General features: G+C 43.7%; 1 protein-coding gene across 23 annotated transcripts in view; it reads left to right on the top strand.

Annotated features, from left to right (window-relative positions):
- The window catches only part of EIF4G3 (eukaryotic translation initiation factor 4 gamma 3), a 202,364-nt gene that overhangs the window by 118,908 nt on the left and 58,308 nt on the right, over nucleotides 1-25,148 (top strand). For 19 of the 23 annotated variants that reach the window (XM_080921656.1, XM_080921675.1, XM_080921672.1 and 16 more), the window contains 2 exons: nucleotides 2,151-2,259; nucleotides 7,109-7,927. In XM_080921656.1, the coding sequence (XP_080777782.1) occupies nucleotides 2,151-2,259; nucleotides 7,109-7,927 (928 nt within the window). The remainder of the gene's footprint in view (nucleotides 1-2,150; nucleotides 2,260-7,108; nucleotides 7,928-25,148) is intronic. The other 4 variants (XM_080921667.1, XM_080921674.1, XM_080921658.1 and 1 more) reach the window with 2 other exon arrangements.

Genomic DNA, 25,148 nt, shown 5'->3' on the forward strand with positions numbered 1-25,148 from the left:
CCCATGGCTCCTTTAGTCCTTTCTCTAGCACCTTTATTGTGGTCCTTGTGTTCAGTCTGATGGTTAGCAGCAAGAATCTTCAATTGTATCTGTATGACTCTGGCAGAGCCTCTGAGGAGGCATCCATATCTGGCTCCTGCCAGTAATCACTTCTTGGCATTATCTAGGGTTGTTACTTTTCAGTATCTGGAGGGGTAGTGATTGGACTACTCACCTGACATGCCAGAGACCAGGTTCCCAGCAACAGCCAGGCCCAGCCAGGTAAAGCCAGCTGAGACGTGTGGGCTGCTTGAGGGTATACACACTGCTTGAGGGCACACACATCTGGGCAGTACAGACAGCTTGTGTCAAACAATGGATAGTAGTTACTTCTTTCCTACTGTTTTAAGGCATTTTAGATAGACTTTTGGTATTTAGAGATTTATAGATCTAAGTGTCTATTTACTGCCTTAAGCAGTTTATGTGATTCTTGTTAACCTAGGTATTAAGAAGAAAGTTCCTGAACTGACCTTCTGGGAAGCTGTAGTCTGGTGTTTTCTTTAATCAACATAGCATCCTATGTTTTCTTCTGTGTATAGTTAACTGTTTATTAAAACACCAATTAACTTGGATTCTTTCCTTTTCCTCTTTATCTTTAGCTCATAAAATTGAAAAGAATCAACATTTTAAATTTTGGCTATGAGGCCTTCTTAATTTCTTATTAATATGTGTTTTCTCTGAAAATGAGGAATCAGGACAATTGTGGCAGTTGCTATTTCTTTCTCTGTAATTCAAAATAAAAATATTAACTTTATCTTTACTATAATCTTAGTAGCCACCATTGAGAATAACTGCAGTGGGAGCAGTCTCATGGTCTAACAGGCTTGCAAAATTGGGGCATTATTTCCTTCCTCGTGATAGTTTATTCTCTGCATACACAGCTGTGTGAAGTTACATCATAGACACTCTAGGAAGCAGTGTTATTTGTTATCTATTATAAATGACTTTTTACATTCATAGGTCTACATTTTCCCTCCAAGACAGGATTTCCTTTTGAAGCCCTGGAACTCACTCTGTAGACCAGGTTGGCTTCAAACTCAGAGATCCACCTGCCTCTGACTTCCTAGTACTGGGATTAAAGGCAAGTGCCACCATGTCTGACCAGTTCCACTTTAAGAAGTTTAAGACACGTAACTGAAAGTATTTGTTGCTAGCCCTTCCCTTTAAGTGTTCCATATCTCAGTCATCCTGCGCTGCTTGGCTCCCTGCCTAGAGCAGAGCAGAGTGTCTATGGCAATTTCTGTAGAACTCAGTGTAGGACATTGAACTACCAAAAAGGGGCCATCGCCCTCAGGAGAAAGTCTACTTTCTTCTGTGGCTTTTGTGTAACCATGAGTCCAGATGCCCCTTCCTGGAATGGGTACAGAGAGCGTGTCTGTCCTTTCTTGTGTGATGCTGTTCCCTCTAAGTTGCACAGTGGCTCTAGTTTCCTCAGCCTTCTTGCTCCGATTTTAGCAGGCATTTTTTAGTACCAGAGAATGGCCAAGTGTGAAACGGGAGTTCTCCTGTCCTGAGAAGCCAGAGATGTTACTTGCTTTCCAGATTCTTCAGAGATTCCACAGAGTTGGCTCCATAGTGAAGGCGGGAGGGATCTCAGCTATTTTGCACTAGCAGACCACCTGAGCCCCTGGAGGCAGCGGCAGCCATCAGGTCTCTCCACAGGCTGGTTTCAGTCAGTCACTGGATTGCAAACTCTTCATACGCTTGCTCCACCCTGCTTTGGGCAGAGGAAGTGCTTTGCTCAGTATTTTACTAGTAGAGCTCACCAAAACTTTTAGCCAGTCTGCAAGGATGTCAAATCCTGTCCCACTGTGGCAGCCATTATGGCTGTAAGTCAGCCTGTGCTTGGAAGGAACACTCAAGTGGATGTGCGGGGGCTTGAGCGTCTTCTCTGCTATGGTTAATAGTAATCATCTCTTCTCCTCCCTCCCTGCTACCTCTGTCCTCCTCTTCCCTGTTTGTATTCAACTGCCCTGTTATACATCCCCACCCCACTTTTCTTTTAATTTTGTGACCTTGTGCCCCTGTCTCCCCTCCTTGCTTGGCTTCCATGTTGCTAGTGTTTATGTTCGCACGCTCATTATCACCCTTTTTTGTACTTCAAATCCCAGCAGCTGCCCAGCCAGGTCCCTGAGCACAGCCCTGTGGTATATGGGACTGTGGAGAGCGTTCATCTTGCTGCCAGCACCCCTGTCACTGCAGCTAGCGACCAGAAGCAAGGTTTGTGTATGACTGTTTCCTCCCTCTATCTTTAGTCTCTTTGTATAAATGGCATTGCTCTTGGTACCCCGTCAGACACCCGAGGGTTACTCAGACTGCTTTGTAGCAAATCTAAGGTAGAAAGTCACCTTGTAGGAAGGGAGGGAAAGGGTCTTACATTTCACCTGCCTTGCTGCTGCTATCTATGTGTAAGTAAACACTTAGCTTGAGGAGAGTATTTAAAGCAGATGTCTCTATATATTGCTTTACAAGAGCAGCACAGGCGTATATTTTCACCATTATTTGGGGTAGTTTTATTTCCCAGAGAAGATAACACGTGTCCTGTGTGCCTGAGGTACCAGACCCCATGACAGAACAAGGAGCTAGAGCTCTGGAACCAGACAGAGGCCTCAACTGTGATGTGCTGCTGCCGGGGCCTTCTAGTTTCTTCACTGACCTGCCAGGGGCAGGGCTCTTGGGAGGACTTTAGAAAATGATAGCCATTGTTGCTGATGCAGGAAAAGTATAGGCTTCCTGCTACTGCCCGGTGCTCATTGACTGTAAATACAACATCTGTTGGAGGGAAAGCACTAACCCTTGAAAGAGAGACATGACTAATGGGTTCCAGCTTTCCCTTTGTGGAGCTCACACCTAGTGCTCATAAGTAAAAGGGGCAGGAGCAGGAAGCTGCTCTCTTGTGCTTCTGGCTTCACTCCCCAGTGAGCAGAAACCAGTGTGTGTTCTTTGAGGACTCCATCCATCAGGTCTCTCATACTAAAGCTAGCTAGCTTTTTGGGGTGTTTGTTGATGTTGGGGTTTTTATTGTCTTGTTTTGTTTTCAAGACAGGGTTTCTCTGGGATGCCCTGGCTGTCCTAGAACTTCACTGTTGATTCTTGGACTGGTCCTTAAAATAGAAGTAGTGCATCAAATATTTAATTTCAGCATCATTCCATTTTTATGTTTTTTACTTTTTCAAAGGGTTTTGTTTCACACAAATTAATTGTGTTCAAGCTTTTGAAAAGCTTGTTTGTTTATTTGTTGGTAGCTCTGTTTAAACGAAGCCTCATACTGTAGCTTAGGGTGTCCTGGGACTTGTTATGTAGCATGAGCTGGCCTTTACCTCTTCAGCCTCCTGAGAGCTGAGATTACAGATAGGAACCTCCACACCTGCTGACTTCAAGTTTTCCACCGGTGAAAAGATAGTGTGAAATACAAGACCCTCCCTCCCCATAGGGTATTGACTGTAGCATTACAACTTTTGTAAGATAATTGAAAACGAAAAGATAAAAACCTTTAACTGGCACGCTTCTAAAGCTGTCAGACATGTAGAAGGTTCGTGTGTGTTTAGTGCTGGGTTCTAGGTACCAGAGACTTTGGGGGAGAACTGCTTTTTATCTCCAGTGATTAAATCACCTCCATAAGCAAAAGTCTGAGACAGGATCTGCTTTCAACGCTCAGGTTGTCTGAGAGCTCACACATCCCCGAACCGGTGTCAGCTCTGTGACCCTCCTGCCTTTAGAGGTGACTGTGTTGCTGCTATGCCTGGCAGTAACTCATTTGATGCGAGCATTCTTTTAAGGTTTTACTCATAGTGATGAATAATCTTAATTTTAGAGCACTTTTGTACAGATGTTATCCACCTAGGCATATGGAGCATATCTGTGCACACGTCTGTTGGATACATCTTTGCACACATGGTTCTTCCACAACTCAGCCTGTAATAAAAACGCCCACAACATACTGGATAATAAGAGGTCAGATCTGCCTGACACTTTGAAGTTGTTTTAGGAAAAACAATTTTTGCTTGAATTTTAAAAATATGAAATATTTCTATTTTGACACTTTTAGCTCTGTGTACATCTTTAGGAAGGGAAAATGGAAAATTCTAGAATCCCCTTAACTATTTTTTTTTCTTTCTTTTTTTTTTTTTTTTTTTAATTTGAACTAATAAAATTTTTTTAGACTGACATACAGATGTGGGTAGATTGGCACATTTTTTAGACTGTCTTGAAAATACTGTGTTTTAAGTGCATTTTATAGCACTGCTGGCCAGGCAGCTCTGTGTGGCAGAAGTCATCTTCACATCAAGTATCTCCTTAGAGACCCTCTTAGAAGTGATTTTCAGACGAGGTGGAATTTGGTGTTGATTTTACACTAAAGTGTGGTCTCCTGAAGCCCAGGTTGGTCTCTAGCCCCATGTGTAGCTGAGCATGACTTTGAGCTCATGGTTTTCTGCCATTATCTCCTGCCTTTTTAAATTAGAGATGTTCGCCACCTCTCCACTCATGTGGTGCTATTGTTCCTGCTAGGCAGGCTTTTTACCCACAATACACCGCAGCCGCAGAGGGGCTTTTGGAACTGTATACTACTGGTAATTGCAATTCAAACGCTACTAGAAAGTGCTCTCAGGATAAGTGTTTACTTTCTTCGATTTGATTATGCATTTTTCTTTATGCTCTCTTTTCAGACATTACATTTCTTTTATGGTAAAGAAGTGTAGAGGAATGCACTTACTGAAAGGACTTGTAAACTGGTGTGTTTATGAACGAACACTTTTGGGCAGGGTCCGACCTTGTCAGTGTGGGGGAATTCTAGGACTGGAGCTGCTTAGGGGGCTACAGTGTTATTGTTCCCCAGACGGTCTGTGTGCTCTGCCCCGTTGGTTGGATTTCTGTCTTGTCAAAGGAGGATCTGCGCTGGTAACAGAATGTTCTTCCTGCTCAAACCATCTGACGGACGGCTCACCCCTGCGTAGAAAAATGTGGGTTTTGAAATCACCCTTGAGCCATTTGCTAGTTAGACAGTTTCTGGACCAGAACTAATTTCTAAGCCTCAGTTTCCTCTTTTGTAAAACATGAACACAGTAGTCTCTGTCCTGGTGGTGGTATAAGAAATGAGGGGAACAGTACAGGTGGGCTCTTACCCACCTTGTGCTAGGCACTTAATAATGTCAGCTGCCATTAGTAATCTGGTTTCTCGGAGTTCCATTACACGAGCAGATATGTATGCACCATTTCCCATTTGTTTAATGTCTTATGAAGATAAGACAGTGACTCAGTGTTTATAAAGAATATTAAATGTCTGAGGAACTTCACTTGTGTTCACCTGACAGCAGAGAGAATGAAAGCTGTTATGTTTCTTGAGAGAGACTGCAGGCAGTGGGCGCTGGTGAGATGGCACGGCAGTCCAATGGTCCGTCTTAGTATTTCTGAGAAAAGTTCACTGTGCATTTAGAAATGGCATTCTGTTGGCATTCAGGGCAGGATTGCCCCTCAGATTTGGCTTCTTCCTAATAAATGGCCATGGCACCTGCTTGGTGGTCATGAAACATATAGTCACAAGCACCTGTCTAGGCCACTGGTTGGTCATTCTTATAATTATGATACATTCATTGTAGAAACTGGATCAGCAAAAAGAAAATATATATATATGTGTGTGTGTGTGTGTGTGTGTATGTGTGTGTGTTTCCACTCCCCAGACATGTTGAAGTAAATAAACCCTCTATAGAATAATGAGCTTGTCTTAGGAGTAACTTTTGAAATTACCAAGTGGTACCATGTGCTGTGTGTGTCCTGTATAGTGGCCCTAAAAGATGGGACTTTCTCAGAGCTCTGTAATAAATGGATATCAGCTAAACACGATCAACAAAGAACACGCACATGTATAAGGAATGCATATGGTTCCTGTGTATTGTTTTCTGTCCTGACAACTGAATCTGAGAAATTTGATGTTGAGCATTTACTGCTCTTACTTAGGAAGGTGGGAAAGGGCCGTCTTAGTAGATGCCTTAGCTGCCTGCCCGGCACTTACAGTGAGTTCTGAAGCTGTGATGTTTGCCCTGCATCGTGATGTGCTCCACTTTGCTCTGGGTGGCAGTGCTCTCATTCACAGACTTCACATTTCTGTAGTCATCTTCATTGGTGCAGGCTACATTGAGAAGAGTCTCTCAGACTTGGCTTAAAGAAGTGGACATTTAAGGAAGAAGCCCAAGTTGGGGACATCAGGGAACTCCCTCTCACAGTGATTCCCATGTCATTTACCCAGAATCCAATAACTCAGTTGATTAGCACTTCTTTTGTTTATGGCTATCATTTTCTCCTTTGTTCTTATTTTCTGTGTACACAGATTATATTTATATATAAACTTAAATATACAGAGTATACCATACATATATATGACAATGTTTCCCATGCAGAGATGCCCAGTGGTTGGTTTATTGGATCCTTAACTTTGGTTCTCTTTGAGCAACTGCTTACCTTTTAAAGACCAATGATTCTGTTTGCACATTGCTGCTGTTTTTGGTTAGAACCTTTTTGGGGAAATGAAAGTCAGTTTTGCTTAAAGTGCTTGGGGAGTTTATAATAGTCTGGTTTCTGATTACTGTTCTTTGTACTGTTGTGCTTGGATAGTAGTGTGCCCCTACTAGAAAAAGAGTTGCAGGAAGCAAGGTAGAGAAGAGGCAGAGGCTGTTTTACCTTAAAAATGGTTGAGCTGAGCTGGGTGTGGTGGCCATGCCTACACTCCCAGCATTCAGTAGCCTGAGGCAAGAGGACCATGAGCCCAGGTGCATAGTAAGGTGTGTGGGGAAGATCTAAGGTCAGCTTCTATGAGGTCTCCTCTTGTTCTCCTGACATCACCATATTGTGAACTGATCCCCTGTCTTGTTCCTAAGCAAATGTCAGTGTCCTGGAGACCGAGACCTAGAAAGTGTAACTAGAGAACAACCAGGCCAGTGTCTAGAGTCTGGTATTTTGGTCTCTTTTTTTGCCCACGAGTGTGGGTAAGTGATGAGCAGACTTGGCCTAAGGCAGTACTGTGTATTCTGTGATTCAAAATTATTCTTAAAGTATTTTATTTCTTTTCCCCCAGAAGAAAAGCCAAAACCAGATCCAGTGTTCCAGTCTCCTTCAACAGTCCTTAGACTTGTGCTTAGTGGGGAGAAGAAAGAGCAAGCAGGCCAGATGCCTGAGACTGCTGCAGGAGAGCCCACCCCAGAGCCTCCTCGGACTTCACCTCCCACCGCCCTTCCTCCACTTGCCCGGAGTTCAGTTCCTTCCCCCATGTCTGCTGCCCTTGGCAGCCAGCCACTGTTCACTGCTGAGGACAAGTGTGAACTTTCTTCCTCAAAAGAAGACGCACCTCCTGTCCCCAGCCCCACATCTTGCACAGCAGCATCAGGTCCTTCGCTAACAGATGACAATGATATATGCAAGAAACCCTGTAGTGTAACACCTCATGATAGTCAGCTAATTTCTAGTACTATCCTAATTAATGAAATGAATGGAGTTGGTGAAAAATTACCAGGCAAGGAGAACACTGTGGACATGGTGAGACAGGAAGTGCTGCCACTGACTCTCGAATTGGAGATTCTGGAACATCCCCAGGAAGAAAGGAAAATGGAATCTACCCTGACTCCCATCACCCCGTCCATGCTGCCTTCTTTCTCCCCGGCTCCTCCAACTCCCCCAGCTTCTCCTCCTTGTACTCCTGTTCTGTCTGCCACCATTGGTCGTTCTCCTGCAATTGGTACTGTGGTCCAGAGAGTCGCCGAAGAGAGAGAAAGCTTGAGAACTTGCCTTAGCAAAGATGCGAAAGAGACACAGGACAAAGTGGAGGCAGAATCAGATGGGCAAACAGAGGAGACTGCAGATCCCCACAACTTACATTCAGGAAGGAGCCCTGCCCCAGGTAAGCTGCTCTGAGTGCTTCATGCTCGCTGCCCGTGAGGAGGAGGCAGTGCTGGAGTTATTTTTTCATTGGCTATTTACTTTCCTTGACTTCCAGAAACGTCGAATGAACGCTGACATTCCTAGTCTGATTTCTTCAGTGGTGTGCTTGTTTTTTTAGTACCGCCTGCAAAAGAGTTACTCCATTGTCTAAAATACACTAAATGCCTCCAAGGTATATGTCTCCATGCATGTTGAGTTTTATTTTGTTGCTTTTGTTTTTTATACTCATTTCCTTGGTGTTTGTTTCTGTTGCTTCAAAACTAGAATGGAAATCAGCATGGTCTTTAGCTCCCGGCCCTGTCTTTGCAGGATTCTAAACCAGCCAGCTCTATGTAACTAAGTTCTGAATGGAGGGCTGGTCAGGGACATCACACGCAGAGCATCACAGGTTACAACTGCTCTTGAAGAACAAAGCCCCCCTTCAGTTAGATACTTTAATGTCCCCTCAGGTTGGCTGTGAGAGTGTACACCTGTAACTCAGCACTCGGAGATTGAGGCAGAAGGGCCCGCTCACCCTCAAACTTGAGGCTGCTCTTTCTGCAGAGTGATGTCCAGGCTATTGGGACTGTGTAGCAATAACTGTCTTGGTTAGATGGAAAAGGACATTTTATTTCCTTTAAAGTTTTTATCTAGTCACTTTTATACTGGAACTTTTATAGTGTTCCCCAAGTCAGTTTGTTTTTTAGTAGTATCATCTAGGATCTGATGATTAGATTTTTTTTTATCAATTAAAATAATTTAAGATTACCTTATGTGTATGTGTGTGTGTGTGTGTGTGTGTGTGTGTGTGTGTGTGTGTGTGTGTGTGAGATACCACATGAATGCTTGTGAGAAAACATATCAAGTCCCCTGGGGCTATAGTTACACATGGTTGTGAGCTGCCATGTTGGTGCTCGGAAATGAACTCCAGGCCGTCGGAAAGAGCTGAGTCACCTCTCCAGCATGGAATTTTTATCCACTTTTAGTTGAAGGTCTCAACAATTTTAACACCCAAGTTTACCTGGAGCTTAATGGTCTGATTCTGCAGAGCAGCCCGAGTATATAAAAAGTACCTTGTCCACGTTTGCACAAGCCATTCTCTACACCTTGTCCTGTGCTGTGTGCTTTGCCCTGCATGCTGAGCAGGTGAGTTGTTTCTCAAATGAGCATTCTCCCTCTTCTAGACAGGCATATATTTCACTGTTCATCAACTTCCCACAGATCCATTGCTAACAAACCTTCTTCCAGACAGCCTGCTGGATGGTCCCTGTCTAATGCCCTGCTTTCTCTCCACTCCTGCCTTCACCTTGCACATGGATGCCTGAATACTGCTTCTGAGGTCTCAAAAACCGCACAGATTCTTTCTTGGTCATGAATAGGAATTGGAAGAGAACTCAGTGTCACCTCATGTCCTTCAGTTGTGTGTGGTAGTTAAAAGAAGCCAGTGTGGTTGGGGGTAAATGCTTGTACCTCCACAGTCAGGAGGCTGACAAAAATAGGTGGCTACAGTCAGAGCTTAGCCTGGGATACGGAGCAAGTCCTAGGTTAGCTCGGGCTGCGTAACAAGACCCCGCTTGCCTGCCTCAAGGAAAACAAAACAGAGCCAAGAAATGATGGGGAGGGATCATCTCATGGAGACCACAGACTTCCTGGGCTGTTTCTGCAGGAATTTGAGTGTATGTATTGGAGACATCTCAGCTGTACTCCAGGCTATTGTGGAGATCACTATGTAGCTCAGGCTAGCCTCTAATGGCTATGAGTGCAGAAGTGAATCTCCACACCTTTTAAAGAATTGTTTATTTTATGAGTATACCATAGCTGTCTTCATACCAGAAGAGGGCATCAGATCTCATTACAGATGGTTGTGAGCCACCATGTGGTTGCTGAGATTTGAACTCAGGACCTCTGGAAGAGCCGTCAATGCTCTTAACCACTGAGCCATCTCTCGGATCTTTTTGGCCATTGCCATGGCAGCTGTCAACTGTCTGGGCAATAGTCTGTCCATCGACGTGCAGATAGGCTTGTCATGAGGTTACAAGTTGTTGTGAGTCTCCCCTTTCCTGATTCAGTCCTCAGATCATTTTGTTGTGTTTCTATAAAGCCTTTTTTAGGCATCACCCTTGCTGTGGAGATAGTTGTTGTGCCTTGTTTTCCTCATGTATAATTTGTGTGTGCTAAGATGTATACATCCAACAACCTTGTAACACTATAGTCTTGTATATTATCCACTGCCACTCCACCCCTACTCTGAGCTTCCTGGCTCTCTGACTTCCTATTCTCTCCAAACCTCTCAGGTGTTACCTACACAAGTGGACCTCAGGTCCAGAAGCCTGCTGTTGACCATTCATAATGAAAACATATAAAGGGCCTTGGTGAAGGGCCTTAGCTAGAGTTCTATTGCTTTGACAAACACCACTAGCAAATTGCAACTTGGTGGGAAGGGTTTATTTCATCTTACAATTCGTAGTCCATCATTCAGGGAAGTCAGGGCAGACATAAGGAGACAGAGTCACGTTATGCTGACATCTGCTGTGCTTTAGACAGTGTGCTATTGCTTGTGAATTGTTTATTTAGACCTGAAATGATGAACCTGTGGATAAACCTTGGAAACAAGCCAAGTGAAAATGTCTTAAAACCACTTTCTGCATTCTAGGAAACAATCAGAACAAAGTGTCATGTTGTCAGGGTTGGGAAAGCAAACAGTGCAATTGGAGTTATAGTGTGAAGTAGTGTTTTTGGAGGTTATAAAATGTTCTGAAGGTAGTGATGTTTTCTAAATACTGTGGCTGCAGTACAAGTCACTATACCATTTACTCATAAAAGATGCTATGGGCATGTGGATCTGGTTAGGGGAACAGTAGCTTGGCAGTGAAGGAAATTGGTTGCTAGAGTAACACCATGGTTGACTGGCTACTGTAGTGCAGCCCCATTTCCTACAGTTCCCACACACTCTGTGCCTAACTCATACCAACTAGTTCCCAGACACTGAGAGCCTTTCATTTTCAGGATTGAGTACACTGTCACTATCTTCAGACACACCAGAAGAGGGCATTGGATCCCATTACAGATAGTTGTGAGCCACCATGTGGTTTCTGGGATTTGAACTCAGAACCTCTGGAAGAGCAGACAGTGTTTTTAACCGCTGAGCCATCTCTCCAGCCCAAGAGCCTTTTCTTAAAGTAGCTGTTGAGGATTACACTTAAAACCACCAACAGGCAGTGACATCAGTGGAGCATGGATAGGGCAGGCAGTCGGTAGCAGTCCTCATGCTCCTTTCCGTCCAAGAGAGGTCTGCATTTGGAGAAGTACTGAGTGCCCCTTCCGGAGCATGTGACCGAGCCCTTGTGTGTTCTTGCTCTCTAGGCCCTTGAGCTCCGCCCTCCCTAGCTCCCTATTCAGCCTTTCTGTCTCAGATGTATGTGTTTGTTCATGATGCAGGAGTCCTGACAGTATGGAATCTTATACTCAGGAACTGAGAACCTGTGTCCAAACGTTTCATTCCAACCCTTCTTCTCAGACTTGTTGAAGCAAATTTTCTGTACACGTGTCCTAGTAAAATGTTCCATATGAAATGTTACTTCTCGGTGTTTCTGTGGTTTGGACAGGTGTGGCTGCCATAGACTGCTGTGCCTGGCTCCTGTGATGTGGCACCAATAGGTGGTGTGGCCATGTTGGAGGAAATGTGTCACTGGAAGGTGGGCTTTGAGGTTTCCTGTCCTCAAGCTTCACCCCTTCTGCCTGAGGACTCAGATGTAAAACTCTTGGCTTCTCCTACACATGTCTCTGTGTGTGCTGCCATAACGGACTGTAGCCCGTTACATGTCCTTAAGAGTTGCCTTGTGCATGGTGTCTCTTCACGGGAATCCCTGAGACACTGTCCAACACTGAGAGAAGCAGTTGTTTCCAGAGAGTAATTCCCGGGCTCCCGGGCTGACCTTAATGTGCCATTTGTTTTGCCCTGGCTTTGATGTTGCCGGTCTCTGTAGCCATTTGATCGGAGTTAATTCCTTTATGGTTTGCCTTGATGTTGTTTTTCAGCCTACACCGTGTTAACTTGTTCCAAATTTAAGAACATTTTCTGTTGTGTTTGACACTCACGTCCCTGAGATAGCATTGCATTTATCGGTTCAGCATGTTTTGTTCTGTGAAGTTGGTAGGTAGGTGCATGGTTTAGCACTACAGCTCAGTTTCTTCACTGTTCAAAGCTCTGCTCTTTGTTTGGTGTTTTTTGTTTCTGGTCTTTGGACATGGTTTTCTTGTGTACTGGGACTAAAGTCATGTGCCACCATGCCTTGCTATTATTTTTTAGATGTATTTATTTTATGTATAAGAACACTGTAGTTGTCTTGAGACACACCAGACAAGAGCATCAGATTCCATTACAAATGGTTGTAGCCACCATGTCTTGCTGGGATTTGAACTCAGGACCTCTGGAAGAACAATCAGTGTTCTTAACCACTGAGCCATCTCTCCAGCCCAGTTGCTATTTTGTTAATATCATTATGTTGTATTTTAGTTTGTGCTAAGAGTGGCTTTGAACTTGTCTTCTCTCACTGTATGTAATGTCTATTCCTGGTTGTCAAGCTTGACGATATAGTTCTGGAATGAACTATAAACCAGAATTGGAAGGCTCACCTGTGATCCAGATCTTGAGTCATAGTGGCCATGAAAAGTTTAGGCTCAGGCAAGGTAGTACACATCTCTAATCCCAGGAGACTAAGACAAGGGGATCTCTGAGTTCAAGGTCAGTCTGAGACAAAACATGTCCCACATCCAGGTGTGGTGGTACACTTTTAATCTGGGCCACACCTTCTGCTGGAGACCTACACAAGAACATTGGAGGAAGGAAGAATCGCTCTTCTTAGACTGCTTGCATCTACTTACCAGCACATCTGTTAGAACCTACTTCTCCAGAAGATCAACTCAAACACCCAGCCTTGTTGGACTGAGCAACTACTAGATTCTTGAACTACAGGCTGCAAGTCAACACAATAAATTCCCTCAATATACAGAGATAGTTCATACATTTTGTGACTCTAGAGAACCCTAATATACTGCCCCATGTGATACGATTACACGTGACCCTTGCACGTTGCTCTTATTAAATATTTCTTGCTCTTAAGCAAATGGGTGAATTGTACTGTTAAGGCCTCGGTGGTGGCGGATGGGCTTTTCACAATTGGGTCTCATTGCCCATTCTTAAGGTACCCTTGAACTCCCTTTGTAGCCCATACATGATCCTCCTGCCTCAGCCTCTCCAGTGTTGGTATTATATAGATATTTCCCACTATGCAAGTACTTTGCTAATGACCCATAATAAATCTAATGTTACAGTGGCAAAAAAAATACTTTTAATAGCTACTATTGACTAAAAAGCTTGCTATTTTTGAAGCACTGTGGTATTGTCTTTGTCAGCCCTCACAGCAACCCTACTACCACAGAGAAAATGAGAACTCATGATAGCCTCATGCTTAGTTCATGGCAGAACCAGACTTTATGCTCACTTCCCCAGCCTGCTTCTTTGTCTTCTTTTTGTGGGTTTTGATATTTTTAAGAGGAGAGTTTTGTGTAGCCCTCCCTGGCTATCCTGGAATTTGCTCTGTAGACCAGGGTGGTCTAGAACTCTGTGCTAGGATTAAAAGTTTGCACCATTATTGCCTGGCTCAGCCTGCTTCTTAAATTACACCTATGTGTGGCTCCCTCAAATCATATATCCTATAAGGAAATTCTAGACTTCTATCAGCAAAATTTGAAATTCTTAGGAGGATTTGTGGGAGTAACAAAGGTTCAAGGCAGGGTAGGAGGTAGGTGGGGAGAAAGGGTGGGGACATGGTAGAAATATACTGGAGATGCGGACCCTTTATGCTAATAAAATTTCTTCTTTCAGAGGCAGAGGTAATTTGAGGCCTACATAGTGAGTTCCAGGACAGCCCCAGCTGCAAAGTGAGACCCTGTCTCAAAATAACCAACCACCCCTCAGAAAAACAAAAACAAATGGAGTTAAAGTCTATCTGTTTCACATGAAATCATGGGATTTCAGAGAAGGCCTGTCTCAGTCCTGGGTGTCCATTTCCCATTGATTACCCACCCACGTGTGTAACGTTCAGACTACTTGGCACACTGGGAAGGAGTTGAAGCAGGACTATCAGTGTGGCGTGGTGCACATGGTCTCCTGAGACACGTGCTGCATGGGTGCTGTTAGGCCTATGTGACGTGACAGCCAACACTGTTCCAGAGCGTGTCCTTAACGCTGAACTTGAACAGGATTTGAATGGACTAAAAATGTTTAGATTCTAGCACTTGTCAGACCCCCAGTTTTTATTCATGACTGAATCACATAGTCGTCAGTGTTATGAATGAGAAGAATTTAAATATTCCTCAGAAACTTGTCTCCTGTATTGGTGGGGTTTTATGTTTTGTGTTTTTTTCTGCTTTTGTTTCTGTTTTGGCTGAGGGCGGGCCCTTCGGGCTGAAGCCAGAGCACCATGCATGCTGCTCACCATTGTGCCCACTTTCCACCCAGCTGTTTTGTATTATTCTTTTGACATGTATATATTCTTAGTTGGACATATATTTTTAAATGTTATTATGTCTGAGAAAGGGAGGGAGGAGAGATGGTGAGTAAGAGAGATCAGCGGACAGTTCTTCTCTCCTTTCTCTGTGGGTTCAGGCAATGAACTGACATCAGCAGACCTCTACAGCAAGCACTTTTACCTGCCGAGCCACCGGCCCCTCAGGCCAAATATTTGGCTACAGGCTTCTTGGTAATTCTGTCCTGTCCTAGGTGTTGGGACCAAACCTGGGCTCCTATGCATGCAGTCATGTGCTGCCTCCAACCCCTGTATGCGTTCTTAAATAAATTAGAATACCCTTTTGTCCTTTTGGCTTTCGGCTTGGAGGTGGCTGTGATGCCACTTTCTTCAGTCGTCCCAAATCTGGGTTCGTCTAACACCAGCACCTCCATCATGCTGCCCAAGTTCGGCCCCAACGGGATCAAAGTCATGTACCTGAGGTACGGTGTAGGTGAGGTCAGCACCACATCCGCCTTGGCCCCTAACATGTCTTTGGCCAGAGAGCTTTCTGGGACTATCAAGGAGATCCTGGGGACTTGCACAGTCTGTGGGCTGCAATGCGGATGACCGCCACCCTCATGACGTCACAGATGACATCAACAGTGGTGCAGTGGAGTGCCCGGGTAGTTCAGAAGCAACAAGAAAATATTTCAATAAAAGATTATCTGATTAAAAAAAAATACCCTTTTGGATGTCTCTTCTCAACCATAATCTAGAACACAGGAGGAAAAAAATAATCAACTTTTATACCATCACAAACCCCCAAAAACCCTGGTGCCCTACTGTGGTGTTATTAGACCCGCACTCGTGTCTCTTTGTAGAGTCTCTGGGATTAAATTGAATAGTGATCTGATTTCATCTGTTGTGGTGATTTTCATTGCACTTACCATATTATTTATCTTGAGATCTTTGAATCCAGAAGTAACTGAAATGCCTCTCTGAGGCTGGCCATTCATGCTGAGGCAGCAGTAATCCGTGCCTCTGCATCTGTACTGCATTTACCCTGATGGTCAAAGGAAATGCTTGTTAAATGCAAACATGCCCAAGAAGCTGCTTGAAGAGCTGGGAGAGCATGCTCGTGGGCTCGCTGCAGTGAGTTGCATCGGTAGAATTACCCGATGGCTTGATCTTCCAGTTCATTTCCCAATGACATGACACGTGCCATAAACCAACAGACAAACACTGCTCACTGTCCTCCTGTGTGACTTACATGTCCCACCCTCCACCAGTAAGAAAGGTGAAGAGATGGGGATGAAAATGGAGCTGGAATGCCGAGGAAGAAGCGCAGGGACAGAGCAACAATGTGGAGTGTGGGAACCACGAGGCTTGTGTAGTTAAGCTCTGGCTTTTACTTCTGGCACTGTGCTCTGTTTGGTTAAGGTCCTAACTCTAACATAGGGACAAAGTCTCAGCCAGCTACTGCCCTGAGGAGGACTTTTGATCTGGAATTTCAGTAAGCACCTGCTGTTGTTTAGGGTTCTGTATTGAGTTCAATCATTAAGATCAAACCCCTTCCTGTTCCACAAAAGGGCTTAAACTCACAGCACACTTAACTTTGCACATAAGCCTTAGTATAGACTAGCAAGGACACAATGAATATGTGGAACATTTTTAGCACAACAGAGCAGGAAATGGACCTGACCTGATGCTGACCCTAAGATAGAAGCTAAATTTTCAGCCAGTGTGTCTTAGCAGAGAAGTGATATGTCTTAAAGTGTAGGGCCTAATGGCTTCTCTTTCATGGAAGTACTAACTGTTTAGGACTATGGCAGTCTTATGCAAGAGTCCAGTCAACTGAAATTGCTACTTACAATAGTCCGAACGGTGCCTGAGGCTGAGACTTCAGTATTGCAAATAGCCTGAGGATGGAGGTGACAGAGGACTTAACCTGGGGGAACGTTTGTATGCTGGGGTGGTGTGTATGCTGTGACAGGCACTCGGATGCAGCTGGAATCCACTAAATAGACATGACTTCAGAACTAGCTGCTCATGCTGGAGTCTAGTGTATGGTGCTTGGTGGCTAATCTGCCTGCGGTGGCAGTCCTGTGCCTTCATCATGGTGTTGTGCCTTACAGCTGTTCTCTGGGCACATTCAGGTTCTAAGATCATCTTCTGTAAAGAGGTCTTGGAGTTGTGAGTCCATGAACTTCTTATTCTGAGTCAAAATTTCATTACCTTTTTTGGCCTTTCTCTATATTTGCTTTATAAATAAATTGTCCTAAACAAACAAGTTTTTGATCAGAGGAAAATTAGGTTGTTTTTTCTTCTCTCTGTAAATCAGTACATTTGGAATTTCTTATGGAGTAATTATTTTCCTGCAAAACTTAAACCACCCAATACACTCTTCACATTTTCAAGTTCCCATAAATAGAAATCACACATTTTTATCATGGCATCTGTTACAGAAACCAGATGATCCAGAAGGCCTGTTTCCAGGAACAGCAGGAAGGTGAGCTGTTCAGGGTGGGTGGTCTTATGGCATCTGTGACAGACAAGACAGGGCCAGGGACTGTCTAGATTCACAGATTCTGAAGCAGAACTCCTGGGAGCTCTGTCATCAAGTCCTTAAGTGCAGGTTAGGGCTTCAAGGCTACATGGAGGGAAAAGGAAACCTGAGACGGATCTCCATGTCTGGTCAGAGCAGATGAAATAGTAAAGTGAGAATCTGGTGATTTCGGTAGTAAGACCTGACCCTGGCAAATTCCTGATAAAGACCTGTTTGCTTAGTATTCTAATTCAGTTATTGTTACAAAATATTAATTCAAAGAAAATAATTTTGCAAAGGCTAGTGAACTGGATCAGCAGGTAAAGGGCCTTTGTTGATCCCCAGAACCCACATAAAGGTGCTAAGAGAGACCCACAAAACTGTCCTTTGACCTGCATACATATACACTAATAAATAATTTTAAATGGCTTTTAAAAATTAATAAATTTTTATTCTTGGAAATAGGTACCAAATTTCTGTGGGCAAACGTCAGGGAGACATGCCTACTTGCCCACTCTGATGTGATTGCTTTCTTTTTTACTCTTCTGTAGACCTTAGTAGTAAACTGTCTATTCATTAACACATATTAGGAGAAATACACTTTTTAAGATTTATTTGTTTATTTGTTTGTTTGTTTATTATATAAGTTCACTGTAGCTGTCTTGAGACCCACCAGAAGAGGGCATCAGATCTCATTACAGATGGTTGTGAGCCACCATGTGGTTGCTGGGATTTGAACCCAGGGCCTCTGGAAAAGCAGTCAGTACCCTTAATTACTGAGCCATCTCTCCAGCTCCTCCTTTTTTTTGTGAACCAGCTGTCTCCCATATAGCTCGGAGTGGCCTGGAACTTGATATGTAAAGCAAGCCTCACTTTGAACTCACTGAAATCCACCTGTCCCTGCCTCCCTATTCAATAGTGTACTCAGGGGTCTACTGGAAAGTTAATTCATAGGGAGTTTCTTAGTTTATCAAAATGTTACACACTTGGTCAAACACCCTTCCTTTCTGTTTGTTTGTTTTTAATTTATTTATTTTATGTGAGTACACTGTGGCTGTCTTCAGACACACCAGAAGAGGGCATCAGATCCCATTACAGATGGTTGTGAGCCATCATGTGGTTGCTGGGAATTGAACTCAGGACCTCTGGAAGAACAGTCACTGTTCTTAACTACTGAGCCATCTCTCCAGCCTCTCTCTCTCTGTTTTAATCCTGTTATTTTTGGAAGGCTGGTGGAATCTATCACCATACCCCATAGCATTCCCATTTTGATGTCAGATAGCCCAGCAGAAATGAACCTTCTGGTGGGCTTCTCCAAGCTAGGCTTTGCCTTGTTTCTTATATTTTTTGTGATTTCAAAAGTCTGTGTGTGTGTGTGTGGGGGGGGGGGGGGGGGTTATCTCTGAAGCCTTAACTGGAACATCTTCTGGCCTTTACTCCAAAACCCACCTTCCTTTGCCTCCAGAGTGCTGAGATTACAGACTTGCACCACCATGCCCAGCCCCCTCACTTTCTGATATTTTTGGCCAATAATTTAATAAATACATTCTTGAACACTTGCAAGAATAGAAGTGTAAAAAGTAGTGTGTAAGATAGAATGTAAGCTTAACTTCTGGAGAGCTAAATAGGACAATATTTAATAAAAGGAATACATGAAAGGGATGAGGGGTGTTTAATTTTGCTGGTGTATTTCGGGGTAACATTGGAGTGCTCTGAGGCCAGAAGAGGGTATCAAATCCCTCAGAGCTAGAGTTGCAGGCATTTGTGGGATTCCTGGCCTTGAAAGTGTGTGTGCTCTATTCTGCAGTTTTGTGAGGGCAGGTGTTCTTAACCTCCGGGGTGATAGCTCCAGCCCCAGGAGGAATTACCATCCCAGCTAGCCTGTGCAGTGTACAGATGTATAAATGTGCTTGTCTGCTTTGGTGAGCTGTAGGACTGTATGCTTGGGAAAGTAATTACACCCAAGACTGTTACCCTGCAGACAGTGTTCACTGCAGTGGGAACATTAGTTAGTTGAGGTGGGCATTAGTGGCATTAGTAACAGTTGTTTGTTCCAGTTGACATTTGTGTCTTAGAAATAATTACTTAGTGAACAGACTTTTTCTTTTCATTAAAAGAAATGCTGTGTAAAAGTCAGTGTTTCGTAAAGTATCTCATGTGTGAGCATGCTGTTAGCATGCATGGGTGCAGTCTTTCACTATCACACCAAGTCACTGAACGGCTTAACATACAACTATACATATTTCAGTAAAATTTCACAACTGTCTGCTCATGTGATTGTGGGCATATTTATTACTTCAGACGTTTCTTCTTGGGGCCTGAGAAATGGCTCAGCAGTTAAGAGTGCTTGCTGTTCTTTCAGAAGATCCAAGTTTGGATCCCAAACAAGAAAGAAGCCAGGCGTCCCAGCTCAGAGGGACCAAACCATTTCTTTTGTTCTCTAAAGGCACCTGCACATAATTCCTGCACAAACACACACTCATAATATATGTGTGTGCGTGCGTGCGCGCGCGTGTCTGTTTCTTTACTGTTCATAAATCCCTGCTTGCTGTTTTACAGTCATCCAAACCTCACCACCACTCTCTTCTCCCTTAGTTCTCCTGCCTCCTCCCTATACTTAACAAGGCCTTTTCTTTTTAAACGCATTGGTGGTGTGTGTGTGTGTGTGTGTGTGTGTGTGTGTGTATGTGTGTGTTTGTGTGTGTGTGTGCGCATACTGGATTCTCTAGAAATAGAGTTACAGAAAACTGCCATGTGGGAGCTCAGGTGCTCTTAACCACTGAGCCATGACCCCCAAAAGTTCTTTATGATTACATGATGTCTAAATGTCTGATTTCCTGTTCTTCCTAAGATGCTTAATTTTACCACATAGACAAGGGCACTCTGCCATGCAAAGGTTTGAGTTGTAGGGTTAAAATATGAGCGTCTTGGGTGAAGATTTATTGTGCATAGCACACTGCAAAGGTGATATTAAGATGGAAATTTAAACAACTAATTGAATATATTGTTAAAGTTATCTTCATATTGTTGGCCTCAGCATCCACCTTCAGAAACTGTTAAAAGTTAACCTCAAATGATGGGAAAAATTAAAATAAAATTAGAAGCAAAATGGTTGTTACTGAAAACACCTATGGAGCTCACCTGGATGCTATCACTCGGATAATCTTGTGGTCAATTATGGTAAAGCAAGAAGTGAAAACTCAGTGTTCACTTGTCTGCTTTCAGGAGAGCAGAAGTCCACCCTGTGAGCCAAGTCCTGTAGCTTCTCTCTCCCAGTCTCCAGTCATTGATGGTTCATGGCCTCGCTGTGTATGTGGCTGGTTGGTTGGTTTGTGGGTTTTTTGTGTGTGTGCGGGGAGGGGGAGTAAGGTCTTACCTTGTAGCCCTGGCTGTCCTGGAATTTGCTATGTAGACCAGGCCAGCCTGGAACTTACAGACAGCCACCTACCTCTGCCCCTCAAGTCCTGGAATAAAAGGCACACGGCACACACCACAGGCTTCACTGTGGTTCTCTTCTCTCACCCAGCCTTTTCTTGTTTTCAGGAGAAACTGGCGTCTCCTTTTTCTAGATTCCTATGGGAATTTCTGAAATGAAAAAACAAAACTGACAAGAGTGAGGACAAAATAGAGTCCTTTTGGGAATTTGAGGACTCTGGTATATACCAGCTGAAGGGAGGGGAGCTGATAAGAAAAGTCATGTGAACAGAAGCCCTGGGTGAAAGAGGGAACCCTGGGTGTCTAGGGGGGAACTCTGAGAGAGTTCCATTGCTGGAACATTCTACTCTGTTTATGTATAGGCCTGTGACAATGCCCTTTACCACCTCAGCAGTGGTAAAGCACACACTCAGTTTTGTGTCGCTTGAGTCCTGAGCCCTGGTCTCTGTACACACTGTCTTTAAACTGGAAGATCAATCACACTGAGTCCTCAGTGAATGGAAAGGGAGAAAAGAAATGATGCTTTTGTAAATGATGCTTTCTCAGCTGGCAGCCAAACTCATTACCAGATTGTGACCAAAAAGTAATTTAAAAAATCCAGAAATACCGAAAATCAGCAAAAACAGTTTTATCATTCAACAACCTTAAGTCCTGGACCAAGCACCACAGGCAGCCTGTGGTTGTGAGAGCTGGAGCTGCCAAGTGGGCAGGCCGAGCTCCAGCATACATGCTCACATGTGCAGAATGAGAAAATAAACAGTCAGTTTGAAGTTGTAGCTCCTTATTCCATTCTGTACTATTAGCAGTTGGCTGTCACTACCGTTAGTGGGAACAACAGTAATCACGTTTGGCTTTGTGCAACAAGCCTTTTCTGTGTAGTCCACCGAGGCTTTAAATTCCCTGTGTCCACGCTGGTCTTAAACATGAAATTCTACACCTCCGCCTCCACGTACCATACCCCTAAATTGTATTTCTTCTTTCTTCAGCTGCCTTGTCGTGTACCAACCTAGTTCATCTGAGATTCTGAAAATTTCAGCAGCTGTTAGTTGCTTTTATTCAAAGGAAAAGTAGAATCTGGGTCTTTATGACAGGCAGGTAGTTCCTAGACCCAGGTTCCTGGATGAAAAGTCTCACTGTGACGAGAGAGATGACAGAACTATGGAGGTAGCTCTGGCTCCGAGTCAGTGCTGATAAAAATACACATCCTGGGATTGGCCGTGTAGCTTGGGTTCTGTAGGGAAATGTAAGAACACTCTCAGGTTCTTAGGACCTGCCACAAACCGTGACTCAAAAAATTCTGCTGTGCTCTTTGTTGTGGAAGTGAAATTTCAAACCTGATTGATTTCATATAATTCTTTGGACTTCCCATAGACTAGTCAAACATTTTATTCTGTTCTTACTTTTTACTATCTTTTTTACATTTTATTTATTTTGTGTGAGTGTCTAATGTTGTGTCTATGGCTGTCAGAGGATAGCTTGTGGGAATTTTTTTTTTCCTTCTACTTTGTGGGACCTAAGAATTGAACTCTGGTGTAAATATATAGTTTTTATAAGCCTGATCTAATTGTCATCTCTGAGGCTCACTGCCTCCGTCTGCTAACCTAGGCCTAGTCCTGGAAGCTTCTATCCTCTGTACAGTCTTATTTAGGCCTAGAATGTTTTCAGCCTGAGACTTACTGCTCTATAGGCTCATCCTTTTGTAGTTCTTACTGAACTCTCTTGGCTGCTTTAACTCAGCTGTCCTCTGCACGCTGGCTGATTGAATCTGGCTTCTCTCAGCCTCTGCCTGAATTGCTCTGCTTGGCCTCATACTACCTTGGGCAATGTTCTATTCTTTTGCCTCCTTCTCCATTTTTTTCTGGTTCATTCTGTCTTCACCTGTGTCTAATGTGTTCTCTTTTCAACTCATCTCTTTACGACTGTCCCTGCAAAACTACTTCCTTCCTCCTTTCTGCACTGCTCCTCAGGTAGCTTCCCTTTCCTCTCTGTTCTCACGAGAGCTGGGCGTATCCTATCTGTCAAATCTTCCTCTTATTCGTCACTTTGTCTGCCACTCAATTAGACATCACTTTCAAACATGGCTGCTTCTACTAAGTAACTGCGTGTCTGTATTCCAGCCAGAGGAATTGAAGGTATGTGCTAAGGGCTGAGCCACACCACAACTGGAAACAGGGTTTCTCAGTAAATAACACAATCTTGGGGTTCACAGTGTGATCAGTCTTGCAACATTCTGGTCTTCTTGCTGGGTGACAAGTCCTTCACCAGAGTCATGTCCTGTTTCTTAAATGCTCTTAATTAAACGGCTCAGTTTTCTTAGTTTTGTAACATTAGCTTTTTTTTTTAATGGGTTTTCACTATTTATTATATTTTAATTTTCAATTGTTTTTGTGTTTTAAATTTTGTTTCAATTATATCTGTATGACTGAAAACTTACTCTTCCACCAGCAGGATGCTAGTATGAACTTTATGGTTAAACAACATTTATGGAGGGAATATGTAGGAAATTCAGTAGTTGGATTATTAAGAATTTCCACAAAAAAGACTAGTGCAATAATGATTTAGATTCTTGTTTAAAATCCAGGTAAAAATAACCAGACTGTAACATAAACACATATCAAAATGAAAATTGGCCAAAATGTCTGTGATATTTCAGGATAAGATGGCTTTCAGCTCTGTCTGTTCTCTGTGATCTCCTTCCCCTCCCTGTCTTGCAAGGCTCATGTCTAAGGTGCCTTCTGACATGTGAGTCGGGATTCCTTGTGCACTGGGTTGTGTGAGCAGCGCCTTGGAGATGAATGGGGCCCCCTGCTGGGAACCGGGAACCCATTTCTACAGTAGGACACTAAGGAGGGGAGATCTGTCTCCCTATAGGCAGCAGCTGGGGATCTCTGGGCCCCTGGGATTAGGAACGCCAGGCTTTCCGTTGCCTCCTCAGTGCTGTCAGAAGATGGGTGGAACTCCTATCTCTGTCTTGGAAATGTTGGCAATGCCTCTCTCAGGCTGCTGGTTTAAGTCACTGATGCAGGCTGCAGAGAATAAAAAAACCCCAGCACAGCTCTTCTCCACCGCTGCAGGGGCTCAGTGGAAGAGACACTGGCCTGCAGGTTTTTAATTGCAGAGCCGCCTTCTCACTAGTTCATACTTCCTGTGCTGTCTCTGTCTCCTTCTGCCTCTCTTCCAACTACTTACTGTTCCTTCGTAGCTGCTTCTCACCTTTTGCTGCCATCTCAGCTCATGGGAAATTTACTACTCCACCAGTCAGTCAGGGTAGAAAAGGACCCGTCCTGAGATGATCGCTTACAGGGATGTGAGTTCTTTCATTCACCTCCCAGCTCCATTGACGAAATACTTTCTTGGGTAGACCAAAGACAAAGTAATAGCTGGTGAGCCTAGTGTTTTCTTACTAACCGTGGTTCCTGAAGGAAGAGGGCAAAGATAATTGGCTTGAGGCTTGTTATCACAGATCTATAGTATTTGTGGCATTTCTGTGATGGTGAATTAATTTTAAGAGTTTTGACTGTCCCTTTTCCTTGTTCCCTAAAGAGTATGTGCTGGCATAGTCTTCTGCTCTGGGCTTGCATATTTCTGGTTTTGTTTCTGTTAAGTGGCCTTCCTTGGTCTTCCCACCCATCTGTTCAGACACTTTGGTCCTATCTGATGGCCCAAGGGCTACCTTCTGTACTGCCCCTCTAACATTTCCTGCTTACCCTGTGACAGTTAAATTGTAGATTTCATATCCATGTATTGACCAATTCTGGAAGATCCGTAAGTCTGATGAATATTTTTAAATCTTTTATGGCTGAGCTTCTGGCTTTAGTCCTCTGCATCACCTTCACCACCACCAAAGATAAGAGTAAGGCCTTTATGAACTCAGTCTTCCATTTTTAATTCTGACCCAAGAGAAATATATGGTAAAAATTAACTTTTGTCAGTTTTACCCTGGTACCAGGAAATACTTGGGCACTGATTTTGATCTTAAATAAAGGTGGGCATTGGTCATGACCGTCCTTAGAAAACATTGCAGAGCTTTTAGAGCCTGATCCTAAACAAGAACTTGTCTTAGCTAACCTCATTCCTTTTTGTTTAAGATTTGTTTATTTATTTCATGTATATGAATAAGCTGTAGCTGTCTTCAGACACACCAGATCTCATTACAGATGGTTGTGAGTCACCATGTGGTTGTTGGGGATTGAACTCAAGCAGTCAGTGTTCTTAACTGCTGAGCCATCTCTCCAGCCCAGCTAACCTCATTCTTAATTCATAGTTTGCCTCAGCAGGGGATTGAGAAGTGTCCCTTGGTAAAGATCACACAGTTGCCTAGTAGTACCAGCGCCAGGTCTAGTCTGTGTTGTCCTGATCTGATGTGCAGGAAACTACAGGCTTTCCAGCCTCAGGTTCCAATTTAAAAATGCAGAATCAGGAGCTTTTAACTCTGAATTTGGGGACTGAGAATGGTGATATCAGTCTTGAGTCCCCGCACTTGAGAGGCAGAAGCAGGTGGATCTCTCTTGAGTTCAAGACCAACCTTGTCTACATAGAGTTCCAGGCAGGTTAGTGTTTCATATTGATATCTTCAAAATCACATGCTCAACAAAACTTCAGATTCTGGATGTTTAAACGAGGGATGCTGTGTCTCTTCTGAATCACACCCCAGGTTCCTCAAGCCATACTGGAGCATCCAGGCTGCCAGTGCACATCCAAGTTTGTGT

Source organism: Micromys minutus, assembly GCF_963924665.1.
Source record: "Micromys minutus genome assembly, chromosome: 9".
Taxonomy (NCBI): Eukaryota; Metazoa; Chordata; class Mammalia; order Rodentia; family Muridae; genus Micromys; species Micromys minutus.